The 15,400-nt window shown below is 47.1% G+C and overlaps 2 protein-coding genes across 2 annotated transcripts; one reads left to right on the top strand and one right to left on the bottom strand.

Moving 5' to 3' along the window:
• Nucleotides 1-5: 5 nt before the first annotated feature.
• On the top strand, nt 6-8,591 carry utp4 (UTP4 small subunit processome component). Its single transcript, XM_080475748.1, has 17 exons — nt 6-102; nt 968-1,132; nt 2,328-2,516; nt 2,591-2,675; nt 2,880-2,969; nt 3,107-3,318; nt 3,737-3,905; nt 4,445-4,536; nt 4,619-4,715; nt 4,939-5,003; nt 5,083-5,202; nt 6,102-6,258; nt 6,525-6,631; nt 6,719-6,814; nt 6,926-7,111; nt 7,375-7,485; nt 8,402-8,591. The coding sequence occupies exons 2-17, from the start codon at nt 974-976 to the stop codon at nt 8,516-8,518; spliced, it is 2,052 nt and encodes a 683-aa protein (XP_080331874.1). The 5' UTR covers nt 6-102; nt 968-973; the 3' UTR covers nt 8,519-8,591.
• Nucleotides 8,592-9,571: 980 nt separating this feature from the next.
• On the bottom strand, nt 9,572-11,294 carry il17c (interleukin 17c; the record flags this gene model as incomplete). Its single annotated transcript, XM_080474754.1, has 3 exons — nt 9,572-9,818; nt 10,955-11,187; nt 11,274-11,294. The coding sequence occupies 3 exons, from the start codon at nt 11,292-11,294 to the stop codon at nt 9,572-9,574; spliced, it is 501 nt and encodes a 166-aa protein (XP_080330880.1).
• Between the last annotated feature and the right edge of the window lie 4,106 nt (nt 11,295-15,400).

Genomic DNA, 15,400 nt, shown 5'->3' with positions numbered 1-15,400 from the left:
GTACTGATGCACTTCCGGGTCAGAGGTCACAACGTGGTTCTCTGATGTTTTGAGAAGTGTCTTTTTAGAAGAACGTCTGGACTCTGTGGAGAACGACAGCAGGTAAACGAGGCTACAACGAGACTCATAATGTGGTTTTGTTTAAAAAGAAGCGATTCTGCTGGTGTTCAGCGGGTTTGATTCAGCGGAAGGACAAACTAGGTGGATATGAGCCCCTCATGTGTTAGCATGTTAGCACGAGAGCTAACCATCACTGAGGATGCTTCAATGTTTAATAAAGTGGTTTTAATGTGCCTCAAAGTGATTAAAATACAACCTATAGTGTATTCTGAGTCCGGTCATAGTTCTAGTGGCTTCATGTGGGTTTGAAGTAGATTGGGACGTTGCTTTGCAGACCGAGTCACTGGATTCTCCAACCAAAACATCATTTTAACAGATTGATGCAACTTAAAAACGTCGTAAATGGTTTCAGAGTTTATTCGGATTTATCAGATTTTCGAATCGTGATCAACATTCTGAAGGTTTATAGGACTTACCATCCCCAGGGTAGATTAATTTAGAACGTTATAAATGTCTTTGGGGGAAAAGAAATGTAAAACTTATAAAGTACTGTTCTATTATTATTTTATCATCAATATTTTACCTGAACTTCATGAAATTTTCTGAACTTTTTAGACACACCTCATATTACACACACACACACACACACACACACACACACACACACACACACACACACACACACACACACACACACACAACATTGTTAACTTGACGTTATCGATGATCAGTTTATATGATTGGAAACAAAAGCATTTAACATTTTCTTTTTGTGTTTTTTGCTCAGTTTTAATTCATTGTGTTGTTATTCTTTCGTGCCTCTGTTATGTCACTGTAGTTAAGGTGTCCTACGCTCCTCCCTGACCAGTGAAACTCACCTGCAGCCGTCTGCTTCCTTCTCTCCCAGTGCATCATGGGCGAGTTCACGGTGCACCGCGTTCGATTCTTCGACTACATGCCCAGCGCCATCCGAGCCACGGCGTTCCACGGCCCCTCGGAGCGGCTGGCTCTGGCCCGGGCCGACGGAGCCGTGGAGATCTTCAACTTCTCTGACAACTACTTCCAGGAGAAGGTACCCGGCGCACAGAACAAAAAAGGGGCTTCAGACACAACATGGCGGCGGTTTAGCGTCGAGCTGCGCCGCTGGTGTTGGAGACGATGTCTGACTCCTCCAGCGCAGGTTTCAATAACTGCAGCGTTGCTCCCAGTTTGACTCTTGTCTGCTAAACGTACCATGTTTGCTCTCGTCTCGTCACGAGATGTGACAGTATTTTTGTGTACGTTTATAAAACAAGGGAAATCGGTACCGTCGAATAAGTTTTACTTCCTCCTGCGCCTTTTCAGGCTATTTAAACTAGAACTACGACTCGTGTATGTAGAGCGGTATATAGAGCTATAGGTACACTTGGATATAGATCAGTTATTTTGTGTAAATATATTTTCATGAAATACAAATTTCATTGTTTATATGTGTATGTATATATCTCAGTGTATCAGTGAGAGCTTACACACATTTTGACAAAAAAAAAACCTCTCAAATCTGAAGACTGGGAGGGAATTTCAAAAGTTTTAAACGTGCGACAGAAAACCGTCAGCAGGAGGTCGGCGGGGCAGCGATGTGAGTCGTCAGCGTTGTGACTTTGCAGGTTAACATGAGCAGCGTATCGCGTTGTGGCGGGGATCGGAAACTACTCAGGTTCTGTCCATTATTTTACCAACTTTTTACAAAAACTTCTGCCCTGAATTACTTGAACTCTTCGGGGATGATTTGTCCTCATCAAGGACCGATCATTAGATTCTGGGACGTTAACGACTAAATGTTGAGAAGAAGTCCCGTACAAAGCAGATGAGAGGCTCCTCATGGAGGTCAAAGGAGATCAGCGTCTGTTGCCATGGAGACGTTCAGTGTCTCACAGTGATGTAGCTACCTGACAGGCTAGTTAGCATCAATATGAGCTAACGGCTATTATTCTAGCGATGCTAACTTTGTTCCACGAACTAATGTGGTGTTGGTGAAGGTCTGCGCTCTACCGAGTGTAGCTCTAGTTTTAAATCTATGCAGATGTCTGCTCTTAAAGACAAAGGCGCCAATAATTCTTCCCTCTGCATTAAATGTGACCGCTCGCTTTACTTCCTGTTTGAAAAGTCAAACCTGCAGGTACGTGTCGCGCTGCGACCAGCGGACGGCGCCCTCTGCTGACGATGTTGGCGGCTGGAATATCAGCATCCTGTGGGTTTTTTTTTAGAGTTCTGCTTTGGTCTGTCAGGTGATCCCGGGGAGGGACGGCGGCGCCATCGAGGCTCTGTGTTGGGCGGGACGCCGCCTCTTCAGCGCCGGCCTGAACGGCCAGATCACGGAGTACGACCTGGAGAACCTGAGGCCGCGCTACAGTGTGGAGGCCTACGGCGGGCCGGTCTGGACCCTCAGCGCCAACCGACAGGGAACGCTGCTGGCGGTCAGTCCTCGCCTCCAGGAGTCGGTACGCACCCGGTGGTCTGCAGAGGACTCAGTGAGCAGTTTGTCTTCCAGGTGGGCTGCGAGGACGGGACGGTCAAGATGTTTGAAGTCCTGCAGGAGAAGATCCAGTTCCAGAAGAACCTGGACAGACAGAAAGGTCAGAACCTGAATCCTGAAAAACACTTACTGATGCATTCAGGGGCCTGAAGGGGCGGAGCTTCCTCATCGTGATCAGAAACCAGTTTTTCAGGTTTAAAATGAGACGTGATTCCATGACAGCTCTGTGTTTATTTGCTGCTTCAGCAGAACTGAGGTGATCATGTGACGGTGTAACGGTGCAAAGTGTCGCCGTGTGTTTCAGGTCGCATCATGTCTCTGTCGTGGCACCCTGCTGGGACTCACATCGCTGCAGGGATGGTGGACATGATCCGGATATTCGACACAGAGACAGGTGACACACACACACACACACACACACACACACACACACACACACACACACACACACACACACACACACACACACACACACACACGCCTCTGATCTGTGTCAATCTCGTTCTAACACTGCTGTGTGTGTGCCTGTAGGGGGCGCCACGCGGCGGCTGCTGGTGGAGCGCGGCCTGGGCACGCCGAAGAGCCGGGAGGTGGTGGTCTGGACCGTGGTCTTCCTCGCCGACGGCACCGTGCTCAGCGGAGACTCTGCAGGGAAGGTGCAGGTTTGGGACTCCGTCACTGGAACCCTGGTTCAAACCCACATGATCACCAAGTGGGACGTCCTCGCTCTGGCTGTGTCGCAGGTGACACACACACACACACACACACACACACACACACACACACACACACACACACACACACACACACACACACACACACACACACACACACACACACACACACACAAAACTTGTACACATACTCAACATATTTTATACACTCACCATGATAAATACACACACACGCTAAACGTATACAATTGCACACACGAAAAACAACACATGTTATATACACAAACACCACACACAAAATCCATTTTTTGTGTGTGTAGCACACACCGTAGTCTGTCCTTTCTGACTGTGTGTGTGTGTGTGTGTGTGTGTGTGTGTGTGTGTGTGTGTGTGTGTGTGTGTGTGTGTGTGTGTGTGTGTGTGTGTGTGTGTGTGTGTGTGTGTGTGTGTGTGTGTGTGTGTGTGTGTGTGTGTGTGTGTGTTCCAGGATGAGAGCAGCCTGCTGGCCGGCTCCTCTGAAGGTTTAGTGTTTCAGTTCCAGTTCCTCTCGTCCGGGCCTCAGAAGGAGAAGCAGTGGGTTCGAACCAGAACCTTCCGGAACCACTCTCACGATGTGCGTGCGCTCGTCCACACCGACACCGCCGTGGTGTCCGGAGGTCAGAGCCGCTCCACGCCCCGTCTGCACAACGTTTCATGTTTCACAAACGCTCCGTCTCTTTTTCAATCTCAGACAAGTTTCATGTTCGATTTGAAAACCATGCCTGTTTCCATGGAAACGACAGAAACACTGAAAAAGATGGAGTTAGCATGTTGGGCCACTAGTGGGTGCTGTTGGTTGTTGTAGTGATGAAACCACACACACACACACACACACACACACACACACACACACACACACACACACACACACACACACACACACACACACACACACACACACACGTGCACTTTTCATGAGATTAGGAGCTTTAATGCTCACGAGTGTAAATTTACAGATTATTGTCGCCTTGCTTTACTGTGATGGCGCCACCTGGAGGTCAAAAACCTCAACACCCAGGTGTGTGTGTGTGTGTGTGTGTGTGTGTGTGTGTGTGTGTGTGTGTGTGTGTGTGTGTGTGTGTGTGTGTGTGTGTGTGTGTGTGATATTAGAAAAGGGTGAAGGTGTGAACACGACTTGACAGTCTTCCTCCTGCAGGTATGGACACTCAGCTGGTGGTGCGCCCCCTGCTGGACAAAGTGGAGAAGAACACGCAGGAGTCGGCACTTCGAAAGATCATGTTTCCACACGTGAGTCCAGTCGGAGCCCCGTCTATCAATGCACGGCTGTTTCCATGGTAACCTCTGTGTGTGTGTGTGTGTGTGTGTGTAGAGGAGTCTGGTCCGCTGTGTGAAGAAAGCCGGGCTGCTGCTCTTCCAGTTCTCTGATCACTTGGAGCTGTGGAGACTCGGGGCAAGCGACGCAGTGGGTGAGAACCTTCAGACTCCGCCCACTTTACACTCTCACTGTGTGTGTGTGTGTGTGTGTGTGTGTGTGTGTGTGTGTGTGTGTGTGTGTGTGTGTGTGTGTGTGTGTGTGTGTGTGTGTGTGTGTGTGTGTGTGTGTGTGTGTGTGTGTGTGTGTGTGTGTGTGTGTGTGTGTGTGTGTGTAGGGAGCTCTGGCTGACAGCAGGTGGCGTTGTGTGTTTTCAGGGAAGCCCGGAGAGCGTCTGCCTGTAGAGAGGAAACCAGAGAAACTGCTGCAGCTGAAGCGGAAGGTGTGTGTGTCCGTGCGTGTGTGTGTGTGTGTGGGGGGGGTTTGAACCCGGGTCCCTGACGATGTGCTCTGTCCTGCAGGGTGAGGATCACATCCGCTGCAGTTCTCTGTCTCCATGTGGAAGCTGGTTGGTTTATTCCACCGTGTCGTCTGTTCGACTGTACAGACTGCAGAGAGACACACACATCAGTATACACAAGGTACACACCTCAGTATACACAAGGTACACACACACCAGTATACACAAGGTACACACCTCAGTATACACAAGGTACACACAACATCAGTATACACAAGGTACACACACGTCAGTATACACAAGGTACACACACATCAGTATACACAAGGTACACACACATCAGTATACACAAGGTACACACACATCAGTATACACAAGGTACACATCAGTATACACAAGGTACACACACACATCAGTATACACAAGGTACACACACGTCAGTATACACAAGGTCCTCCCTCTTTGAACCCATAAGAAGAAGAAAGTTGAGCAGTGACGTCAGCCAGCAGGACTGCATACTCCCATAAGAAGCTGCTAAAGTCGCAGGCCACGCCCCCTCCCCACAGGCCACGCCCCCTCCCCACATGCCACGCCCCCTCACAGCAGCCACACATCTGTCCTCCAGAGCTTTCAGAAACACATTCCTCTGAACTGCTCCAGTAATAAAGAGAGCTTCTGTCAGAGCGCCATGTTGGTTGGTTTGAACTCCAGGAGCTGAGAGCTGTTCGTGATGCGTTCAGGTGCATCACGTCAACCTGCACTCCCACATGTTAACGAGCTGCGGCGCTCGTACAGTAGAGAGGTTAGAAGCTAAATATGATTAAAATATGACTGATAGTCATGAGAGAGCTGGAACACATGAGCAGCACACGGCAGAGCAGCAGGTTCAGCAGAGCAGCTCCTCCATAGTTCAGCAGGACGGCTGGAACAGCCCAAACTGATGTCTTCAGCTGGAAGGAGGAAATGAGGTCATTTTGTTCTGCAGAACTCTGAGGTGCTGAACTTTAGTCTTGTTCTCATGGAGGATGAAGAGGCCTTGATTCTGAGCTGATCTCTGCCCCCCCCCCCCCCCCCCCCCAGGTACCTAAACTCCCCAGAGAGCTCGGCTCTGTGCAGCAGCTCTGTTTCTCTTCAGACTCCTCCAGACTTTTCGCTGCTTCATCTCAGTCGTCCGTCGTCATCGTCGCCCTCAACCAGCAGGAGGTGAAGTACGTTCACACCCTCAGACCAAAGTCAGGTCAGTGCAAACTCCTCCTCTTCCTCTTCCTCTAGGAATTCTCTAGTATTTCTGTTTCCTGCTGCTAAGTTTTATCTTGGAGGTTCAGTCTCTAAGGACCTCCATGATATTTATACGTGTGTGTGTGTGTGTGTGTGTGTGTGTGTGTGTGTGTGTGTGTGTGTGTGTGTGTGTGTGTGTGTGTGTGTGTGTGTGTGTGTGTGTGTGTGTGTGTGTGTGTGTGTGTGTGTGTGTGTGTGTGTGTGTGTGTGTGTGTGTGTTCTCAGGCTCCTCCCAGCCGGTCCACCTCCTCTCCACCAGTGAGGACAGGAAGTGGCTCGCCGCCGCCAACACTGACGGTCAGATCCACGTCTACAACCTGCAGAAGCTGAAGGTCGGCGCGGCTCTTCCTCACCTCACCTTCGTCTTCATCACAGCCACCATAATGTGTGTGTGTGTGTGTGTGTGTGTGTGTGTGCAGCTCCACTGCACGCTGCCGGTGTACAGCTCCTGTCCCACCGCCATCGCCATCCACCCGACCACCAGCTGCCTGATCTCAGTGCACGCCGACCAGCAGGTGAGAGCCGGCGTCCACTTCCTGTTGGTGTGTGTGTGCGCGCGTGCGTGCAGCTGACTGTGTGTGTGTGTGTGTGTGTGTGTGTGTGTGTGTGTGTGTGTGTGTGTGCAGGTGTTTGAGTTCTCCCTGCTGCAGCGGGAGTACACGGCGTGGAGCCGCTCGCTGCAGAAACATGGCCTCCACCCGGCGTGGCTGCTGAGGGACTCGCCCGTCACACACGTCACCTTCAACCCGAACAACCAGAGTCACCTGGTTCTGCACGACGCCTTCATGTTCTGCATCATCGACCAGAGCCTGGTACCTGGAACACTCCCCGAGGAACCCCACGCCGCCCTGGAGGTCCACTCTAACCCTGTGTGTGTGTGTGTGTGTGTGTGTGTGTGTGTGTGTGTGTGTGTGTGTGTGTGTGTGTGTGTGTGTGTGTGTGTGTGTGTGTGTGTGTGTGTGTGTGTGTGTGTGTGTGTGTGTGTGTGTGTGTGTGTGTGTGTGTGTGTGTGTGTGTGTGTGTGTGTGTGTGTGTGTGTGTGTGTGTGTGTGTGTGTGTGTGTGTGTGTGTGTAGCCACTGCCTGCAGCTCAGATGAATCTCTTCAACCAGTCGACTCTGAAGAATCTTCCTGCTGCCGACAGACTGAGACAGAGTCACGCCTTCAAGATCTGCAAGAACTTCCAGGTACACACACACACACACACACACACACACACACACACACACACACACACACACACACACAAAGTCCGTAGCATGTAGCATGTAGCACGGCTCAGAGTCACCTGGTTGGACAAACGTGTGTCGTGGACTCGCTCCACTCTGACTGGCTGCCGCTCGCTGCGTTTCTCTGATCTGATTGGTTAATGTCTGTTTACCGTCGCAGCATGACAGTGACGAGCCAATCAGAGGCCTCGGAGGGCGGGGTCATTACGAAGTGTCGCTATAACCACTAAATTACACCGACGTTATGTGACAATGAGCAAAATACGATCGATGGATTTTCACTAAAAACAGTCGACGTCACGCCGGGTTGATTTTAAAGAAGCTGAATGTTTACTAACCGATCCAGGATCAATAAACAACTGGTTATTGATAAAACTGTGAGATATTCTGGACTTTGATCAGCAGCAGGAACGTTTTAACAAACATTATTGTATTGATGTATATGTTGTTGTTATTGATACAGTTTATTTGTAAACGTAGTTGTTTTTATTGCTTCATTTGATTTATTTGGTAATATTTCATTTGTTTACATTTGTACAGGTGGGCTTTTATGTCTTGGACCCTGAGTTGCTTTCAAAATAAAATTAACACAAATAAATAGCAACTATTTTATATATGATTTTTTTTGTTAATTGGTCAGAAAATTAGTGGAAAGATGTAAAGTTTTTCTGCCAAGCAGCATTTTGTGTTTATAGGAAGTGTGTGTGTGTGTGTGTGTGTGTGTGTGTGTGTGTGTGTGTGTGTGTGTGTGTGTGTGTGTGTGTGTGTGTGTGTGTGTGTGTGTGTGTGTGTGTGTGTGTGTGTGTGTGTGTGTGTGTGTGTGTGTGTGTGTGTGTGTGTGTGTGTGTGTGTGTGTGTGTGTGTGTGTGTGCAGCCCCTCCTGTGTGTGGAGCTGCTGGATGAGTGCTCCCTGGTGGTGGTGGAGCGCCCCCTGCTGGACATCCTGTCTCAGCTGCCGGCTCCCGTCAGGCAGAAGAAGTTCGCCACATAAACCGTTTTGATCTAAAGTCTGTTTTGTTTTTTCTAAAAGATGTTTCCAGAAAGTCTCCAATTAAAAAGATTTAAAAAAAAAAAAATCTGTTTTCACTCTTTTTCTTTTCAGGCTCGTTCACGTTTAAAAGGTTTTATTAGATAAAATTCATTTTCTAGTGGTTCTCCTGCAGTAATATAGGCCCTCCCTTTGACTCCTCCCACAATTAGGCAGCTCTGCTCTGGCACATGGCACCACCAGAGGAAGTACTTCCTCCTCTTCCCAAGATGGGCATGTGTGGGCGGAGCCAGTCCAGCTCACACAGACACAGCAGATTCTGAATGTAGCTCCTATGATCCAATATTCAAATGGAGGAAAATCAAGGAGGAGCTAGAACCTTAGAATACTGAAGGTTTCTGGACCGACCAGACCAGGAGGAGGAGGAGAACAGGAGGAGGAGGAGGAGGAGGAGAACAGGAGGAGGAGGAGGAGGAGAACAGGAGGAGGAGGAGGTGAACAGGAGGAGGTGAACAGGAGGAGGAGGAGAACAGGAGGAAGAGGAGGAGGAGGAGAAGGACAGGAGGAGGAGGAGAACAGGAGGAGGTGAACAGGAGAAGGAGGAGGAGACCAGGAGGAGGAGGAGAACAGGAGGAAGAGGAGGAGGAGGAGAACAGGAGGAAGAGGAGGAGGAGGTGAACTTTAAGTATTGCAGTAGATTCTCACGTTTCAATTCAAACAGTTTTTATTTCCATTAAAAAAGCAAAATTTTAATTTATTTTGCTTCAATGAAGCTGAACTCTTCAAGTTCCACTGGAACAACAACAACAACAACAACAACAACAACAACCGGCAGCGTCAATAAATACAAAATCTAATTTACAGGCAATAAAAAGAATAAATACATGAAATATTAGTTAAATAAAACTATATAATAGCTATTCTTCCATGGCGAGGCCATCAGTGTACAAAACAAATTACAGCAGCTGGAAATAAATAAACCTGATGAAGGGGCGGGGCCTAGGTGCAAAAGGTGGAGGCCCCGCCCCCCCAGGTGAGCAACCGGAGGCCCCGCCCCTAACTGACCGGCCGTACGCAGGTGCACGCCACGGGCACGTTGATGCTGACGGGGACCAGCTGGTAGGACTGCCGGTCGTCGCAGAGCTGGCGGCGCAGGAAGACGCGGCTCTGGTTGACGGTGACGGAGTTGAAGTCGAAGCTCTGGAAAACGCCGCCGTCGCCGCTCTGGAACTGGATGCAGCCGGAGCAGAGGCAGGCGGCGCCAACGTACGACGACGGGTAGTGGTCCGGCAGCGCCACCGTCCTGCGGACAGCAGAACAACAACTTCACCTTCTGCACCTTCTGCACCTTCTGCACCTTCTGCACCTTCTGCACCTTCTGCACCTTCTGCACCTTCTGCACCTTCTGCACCTTCTGGTCTGAGGATCTGCAGACTTTAGTCATCAGATCAGTTGTTTGTGGTTTTGTTCCTACTTCTTCTCGTAAAATATCCAGAAAAACTTTTAAAAATCACTAAAATCTCCAGAAAATCCGACTGAAAATGTTTAAAATCGCACAGAAAACTGACAAAAGTAGTACTGCAGTAAAATGTTTCTGTACTTTGGTCCCTGTGAGTAGTGAAACCTGCAGAGTAATGTTTAAAGTAATCAGAGTAACAGTGCAGTGTCTCCACTTCAGAGCAGTAAACACAGGAACTTCGTAAAGTCTTCAGAGTAATAAATCTCACTATGTGATGAGTAGACAGTAACTCACAGTATTCAGAGTGACTTCATGGAATAATCACTATTTCAGGACCTGTTATGAGTACTCACAGTAACTATTAAAGTACTTAGTAACTTTTAAAGTACTCGGTCACTTTTCATAGTTATTAGTACTTAAGATTTAGTGATAAGTATGCACAGTATCTCACTGGAGTTTTCAGTACTTCATACCCTGTGATGAGAACTCTGTAACTTTTTGAGTACTCAAAATAACTTCATAGGGTATTCAGTACTGCAGACTCTGTGATAAGTACTCAGATTTAACTTCCCAAGTACTTAAAGTAACTTTTCATAGCATAACATTTAGTACTTCATACTGTTACTCGGAGAGACTTTGCAAATACTTCAAGTAACTCCAAGTACTTACAAGTAACCTTTTAAAGTAACCAGTACTTCAGACCCTGTAATGAGTACTCAGAGTAACTTTCCAAGTACTCAAAAGTAATCTTTCAAAGAAACGAGTACTCCAGACCCTGTGATAAGTAGTCAGAGTAACTTTCTAAGTACTTATGGTAACTTTTCATAGAATCATCAGTACTTCATTACCCTGTGATGAGTACTCAGTAAATTTCAAAATACTTAAAGTAACTTTTCAAGTACTCACAAGTAACTTCACAGTAAGCAGTACCGCAGACCCTGTGATGAGTACTCAGTAACGTGAAGTAACGTGGTACTCACTCGTATCTCCACGGGGACAGGGACCGGCCGCTGTACTCGCGGTCCCGCTGCAGGTGCGCGTACAGGTCGAGCGGGCACGCGGAGCTTCCCGAGCCGGAGGCTGCGCGTTCTGGCGGCTGCGGGTAGTGAAGCTGCAGCTTCCGCTGCGCCGCATCATCCAGCTCGTGGCTCCGGTAACACCGGGGCTTCTTCTCCGTCACCACCCCGGAGAGCAGGCCGAGCAGGGCGACGATCTACAGCGGGGAGAGAGACGCGGTGAGGCGGGGAAGGGGATCCGGGAGGCCCCGGTGGTTCCGGTGGTTCCGGTGGTTCCACTCACCTGCAGCAGGTTCAGCTCCATCCCGTGTCAGAGTGTGTGTCCGCGTGTGTCCGTGTGTGTGTGAGGAACCGCGGAGTGTGTGTTCTGGCCATGAGCTGGCACGGAGCGTATTTATGGAGCCGCCGCGGGAATAACCAGCATGAGGAAGTGGACGCGCGCGCCGAAAGGTGAGTGCGGCCCTGGGGGTCGCGCGCACGCGCCTGAGACCTTGCAGTTCCAAAATTCCGCTCACACCGGAGTGATGACGTCAGTGACAAGCGCACGAGGGCGAGACTGTAAACAAAACAAGAAAAACTTTTCCAGCAACTTTCTTGAGTCGAGTTTCTTTATCTGGACCAGTTGATTCTGGATCCGGTTCTGGACCTGGTTCTGGATCAGATGGTTCTGGATCTGATAGTTCTGGATTAAATGGTTATGTACCAGTTAGTTCTGGATCTGGATCTGGATCTGGATCTGGATCTGGATCTGGACCTGGACCTGGTTCCCAGTCAGTTGGTTCTGGATCAGCTGATTCTGGTTCTGGATCAGTTGATTCTGGATCAGACGAGGATCCGTTTCCACAATAACATTTCAAGTGAAAATGTGACAAAGACGCCTGGAGCCTCTGAAAACGGGACTTTTTAAAATGTTGTTCCTGTTCAGCTCTTAGTTCTGCACATGCTCAGTAGACAGACGATAACCAAGCGTTTTCACTGGTGACGTGTGAACGAGGCTTTAGAAACGTTTTCTTTTGTCGGCTGGAGAACACGCTAAGAACACGCTAAGAACACGCTAAGAACACGCTAAGAACACACTAAGAACACGCTAAGAACACACTAAGAACACACTAAGAACACCTTAAGAACACACTAAGAACACCTTAAGAACACCTTAAGAACACCTTAAGAACACACTAAGAACACCTTAAGAACACCTTAAGAACACACTAAGAACACCTTAAGAACACACTAAGAACACCTTAAGAACACCTTAAGAACACACTAAGAACACACTAAGAACACCTTAAGAACACCTTAAGAACACACTAAGAACACACTAAGAACACCTTAAGAACACCTTAAGAACACACTAAGAACACCTTAAGAACACCTTAAGAACACACTAAGAACACACTAAGAACACCTTAAGAACACACTAAGAACACCTTAAGAACACACTAAGAACACCTTAAGAACACCTTAAGAACACCTTAAGAACACACTAAGAACACCTTAAGAACACTCTAAGAACACCTTAAGAACACACTAAGAACACACTAAGAACACCTTAAGAACACACTAAGAACACACTAAGAACACACTAAGAACACCCTAAGAACACACTAAGAACACACTAAGAACACACTAAGAACACCTTAAGAACACCCTAAGAACACACTAAGAACACTCTAAGAACACACTAAGAACACACTAAGAACACTCTAAGAACACCTTAAGAACACCTTAAGAACACACTAAGAACACACTAAGAACACACTAAGAACACACTAAGAACACACTAAGAACACCTTAAGAACACACTAAGAACACCTTAAGAACACACTAAGAACACACTAAGAACACACTAAGAACACCTTAAGAACACCTTAAGAACACCTTAAGAACACACTAAGAACACACTAAGAACACCTTAAGAACACACTAAGAACACTCTAAGAACACCTTAAGAACACCCTAAGAACACACTAAGAACACACTAAGAACACACTAAGAACACTCTAAGAACACCTTAAGAACACCCTAAGAACACACTAAGAACACACTAAGAACACACTAAGAACACGTGAACAAACATCACTTGGACTTTTTGTTGAATTTGGGGAAAAACACTTTTATTTTGCCACTTCCTCCCCGGCCGGCCGGAAAGTTTCCTCTCGTCTGTCGGACTTTTCGAGCGGAGATAAGATCTGACCTCGGCGTTTGTTTAGCGCTCAGATGGATTCTGGGAGTTTTTCTCGGCTGTCCGGCGCCCAGAGTGAACTTTAGTGTTTGTGTGTTTAGAGGAAGAGACGGAGCTTTACGACCTGCTGCTGCTTCACTGCAGCTTCAAGTCTCCTCATCCTCTCCCAGCAGGAGGCCTGACGCTCTCACCTGTCCAGCTGAGAATCAGGGATTAGAGCAGATTAAAGGTGGAGGCTCAGAGTTTATCCGGCGAGTCACTCGCTGTGGAGAGAAAAGCTTTGGTTTGACGTCATGTGACACTTTGGACTGGGTCCAGGTGAGTAAGAGGAAGGAGAGACGGGGGCGTGGCCAAACCCAGCCGTGATGAAATGTGTTGAAAGTAACTTGACTCACGCATAGAGGAGGAGGAGGAGGAGGAGGAGGAGGAAGAGGAGGAAGAGGAAGACAAGCCAGAGGTCAACTTTTACTACAATAAGCAGAAGTAAACAATCGAAAACTTTAAGTTTTTTCTCGGGATTCTTTTGTAGATTTCATTCTTTTGTTCTTTTCTCCAGTTTAATGTTTATTTCAGGACGTGATTTATCAACACATCCCTCTTTTTCTGTCCTTCCTTCCTTCCTTCCTTCCTTCCTTCCTTCCATTCTTTCTTTTTTTTTTTTACCTTTTTCTGATTCAGAAATAAACACATGTTGGGAAATTAATAAAATTAAATAAAAATTTGTGTCTTACAGCATCAAAAAATCATATTTGTGTAAAAATGTGTACATTAAATTACAATAAAAAAACTTGTTGATTCTAATGTTTGCTCCATAAAAAGTGTAATAAGTTTTATTTGTCTTTTGGCTTTAATATATTTATAATAAAACATATTTGTCCCTCTTTTCCTTTTACAAAAAAAAAAGAAAAATAACTTTTTTAATTGGATGAATGACAAAATTAAACATCTAATTTTAAAAGTTTCAGTTTTACTCCATTGAAATTACAGTCGTGTTTTACCTTTTGGAAGTAATGTTGGTGTTTATTAGTGTATAGTTTCAAAACTTTGAGTGTAAGTTGGTATATTTCATTATTTGTTTATTTTGTGTTTATTTTCTCATTCTTCTTCTTCTTCTTATTAGTAGTAGTATTATTATTGGTAGTCGTAGTAGTAGTATTATTAGTATTATTATTGGTAGTCCAGAACAGGTTCAGGTTCCAGAACAGGTTCATGTTCAGGTTCCAGAACAGGTTCATGTTCCAGAACAGGTTCATGTTCAGGTTCCAGAACAGGTTCATGTTCAGGTTCCAGAACAGGTTCATGTTCCAGAACAGGTTCATGTTCAGGTTCCAGAACAGGTTCATGTTCAGGTTCCAGAACAGGTTCATGTTCCAGAACAGGTTCATGTTCAGGTTCCAGAACAGGTTCATGTTCAGGTTCCAGAACAGGTTCAGGTTCCAGAACAGGTTCATGTTCAGAAGGAAACACTTTTATAAAAAACGATGACATTGAAACACTGTAGTTTACACCTCAGGCCACTAGTAGGAGCTGTTTTGTTTTCTAACAACCATCAAACTAAGGAGGACGTGAACGTTGAAGCTGTAAAACACTCTTCATCCTGTCTCCTCGTGAGAGGAGTGATAGAAGAGTGATGGAGGAGTGAGAGGGAAGTGATGGAGTGAGAGGAGTTAGAAGAGTGATGGAGTGAGGAGGACAGGAGTGAGAAGAGTGATGGAGGAGTGAAAGGAGTGATGGAATAGTGCAAGGAGTAATGGAGGAGTGATCGGGAGTGAGAGGAGTGATGGAGTGAGACGAGTGATGGAATAGTGCGAGGAGTAATGGAAGAGTGAGATGAGTGATGGAGGAGCGATAGGGGAGTGGAGGAGTGAGAAGAGTGATGGAGTGATGAGTGAGAGGAGTGAGCAGAGTGATGGAGGATTGAGAGGAGTGACGGGGGAGTGGAGGAGTGAGAAGAGTGATGAGTGATGAAGAGTGATGGAGGAGTGAGAGGAGTGATGGAGGAGTGAGAGGAGTGATGGAAGAGTGAGAGGAGTGATGGAGGAGTGAGAGGAGTGATGGAAGAGTGAGAGGAGTGATGGGGAGTCTGACTTTATTACTTTTTGCAGAGATATAAAAAACCTGTTTGCTCGTGGTTCTGTTGAGGAGAACTTTAGTAGAACCCTCCAGAATCTCCTATCTCCATGAAGCTACGGTGGCCCAGAGGGTCAAAACAACATGACAACACGTGA

Source organism: Lipophrys pholis (assembly GCF_963383615.2).
Source record: "Lipophrys pholis genome assembly, chromosome: 11".
Lineage (NCBI taxonomy): Eukaryota > Metazoa > Chordata > Actinopteri > Blenniiformes > Blenniidae > Lipophrys > Lipophrys pholis.
This window is presented reverse-complemented; position numbering and strand designations above follow the sequence as displayed.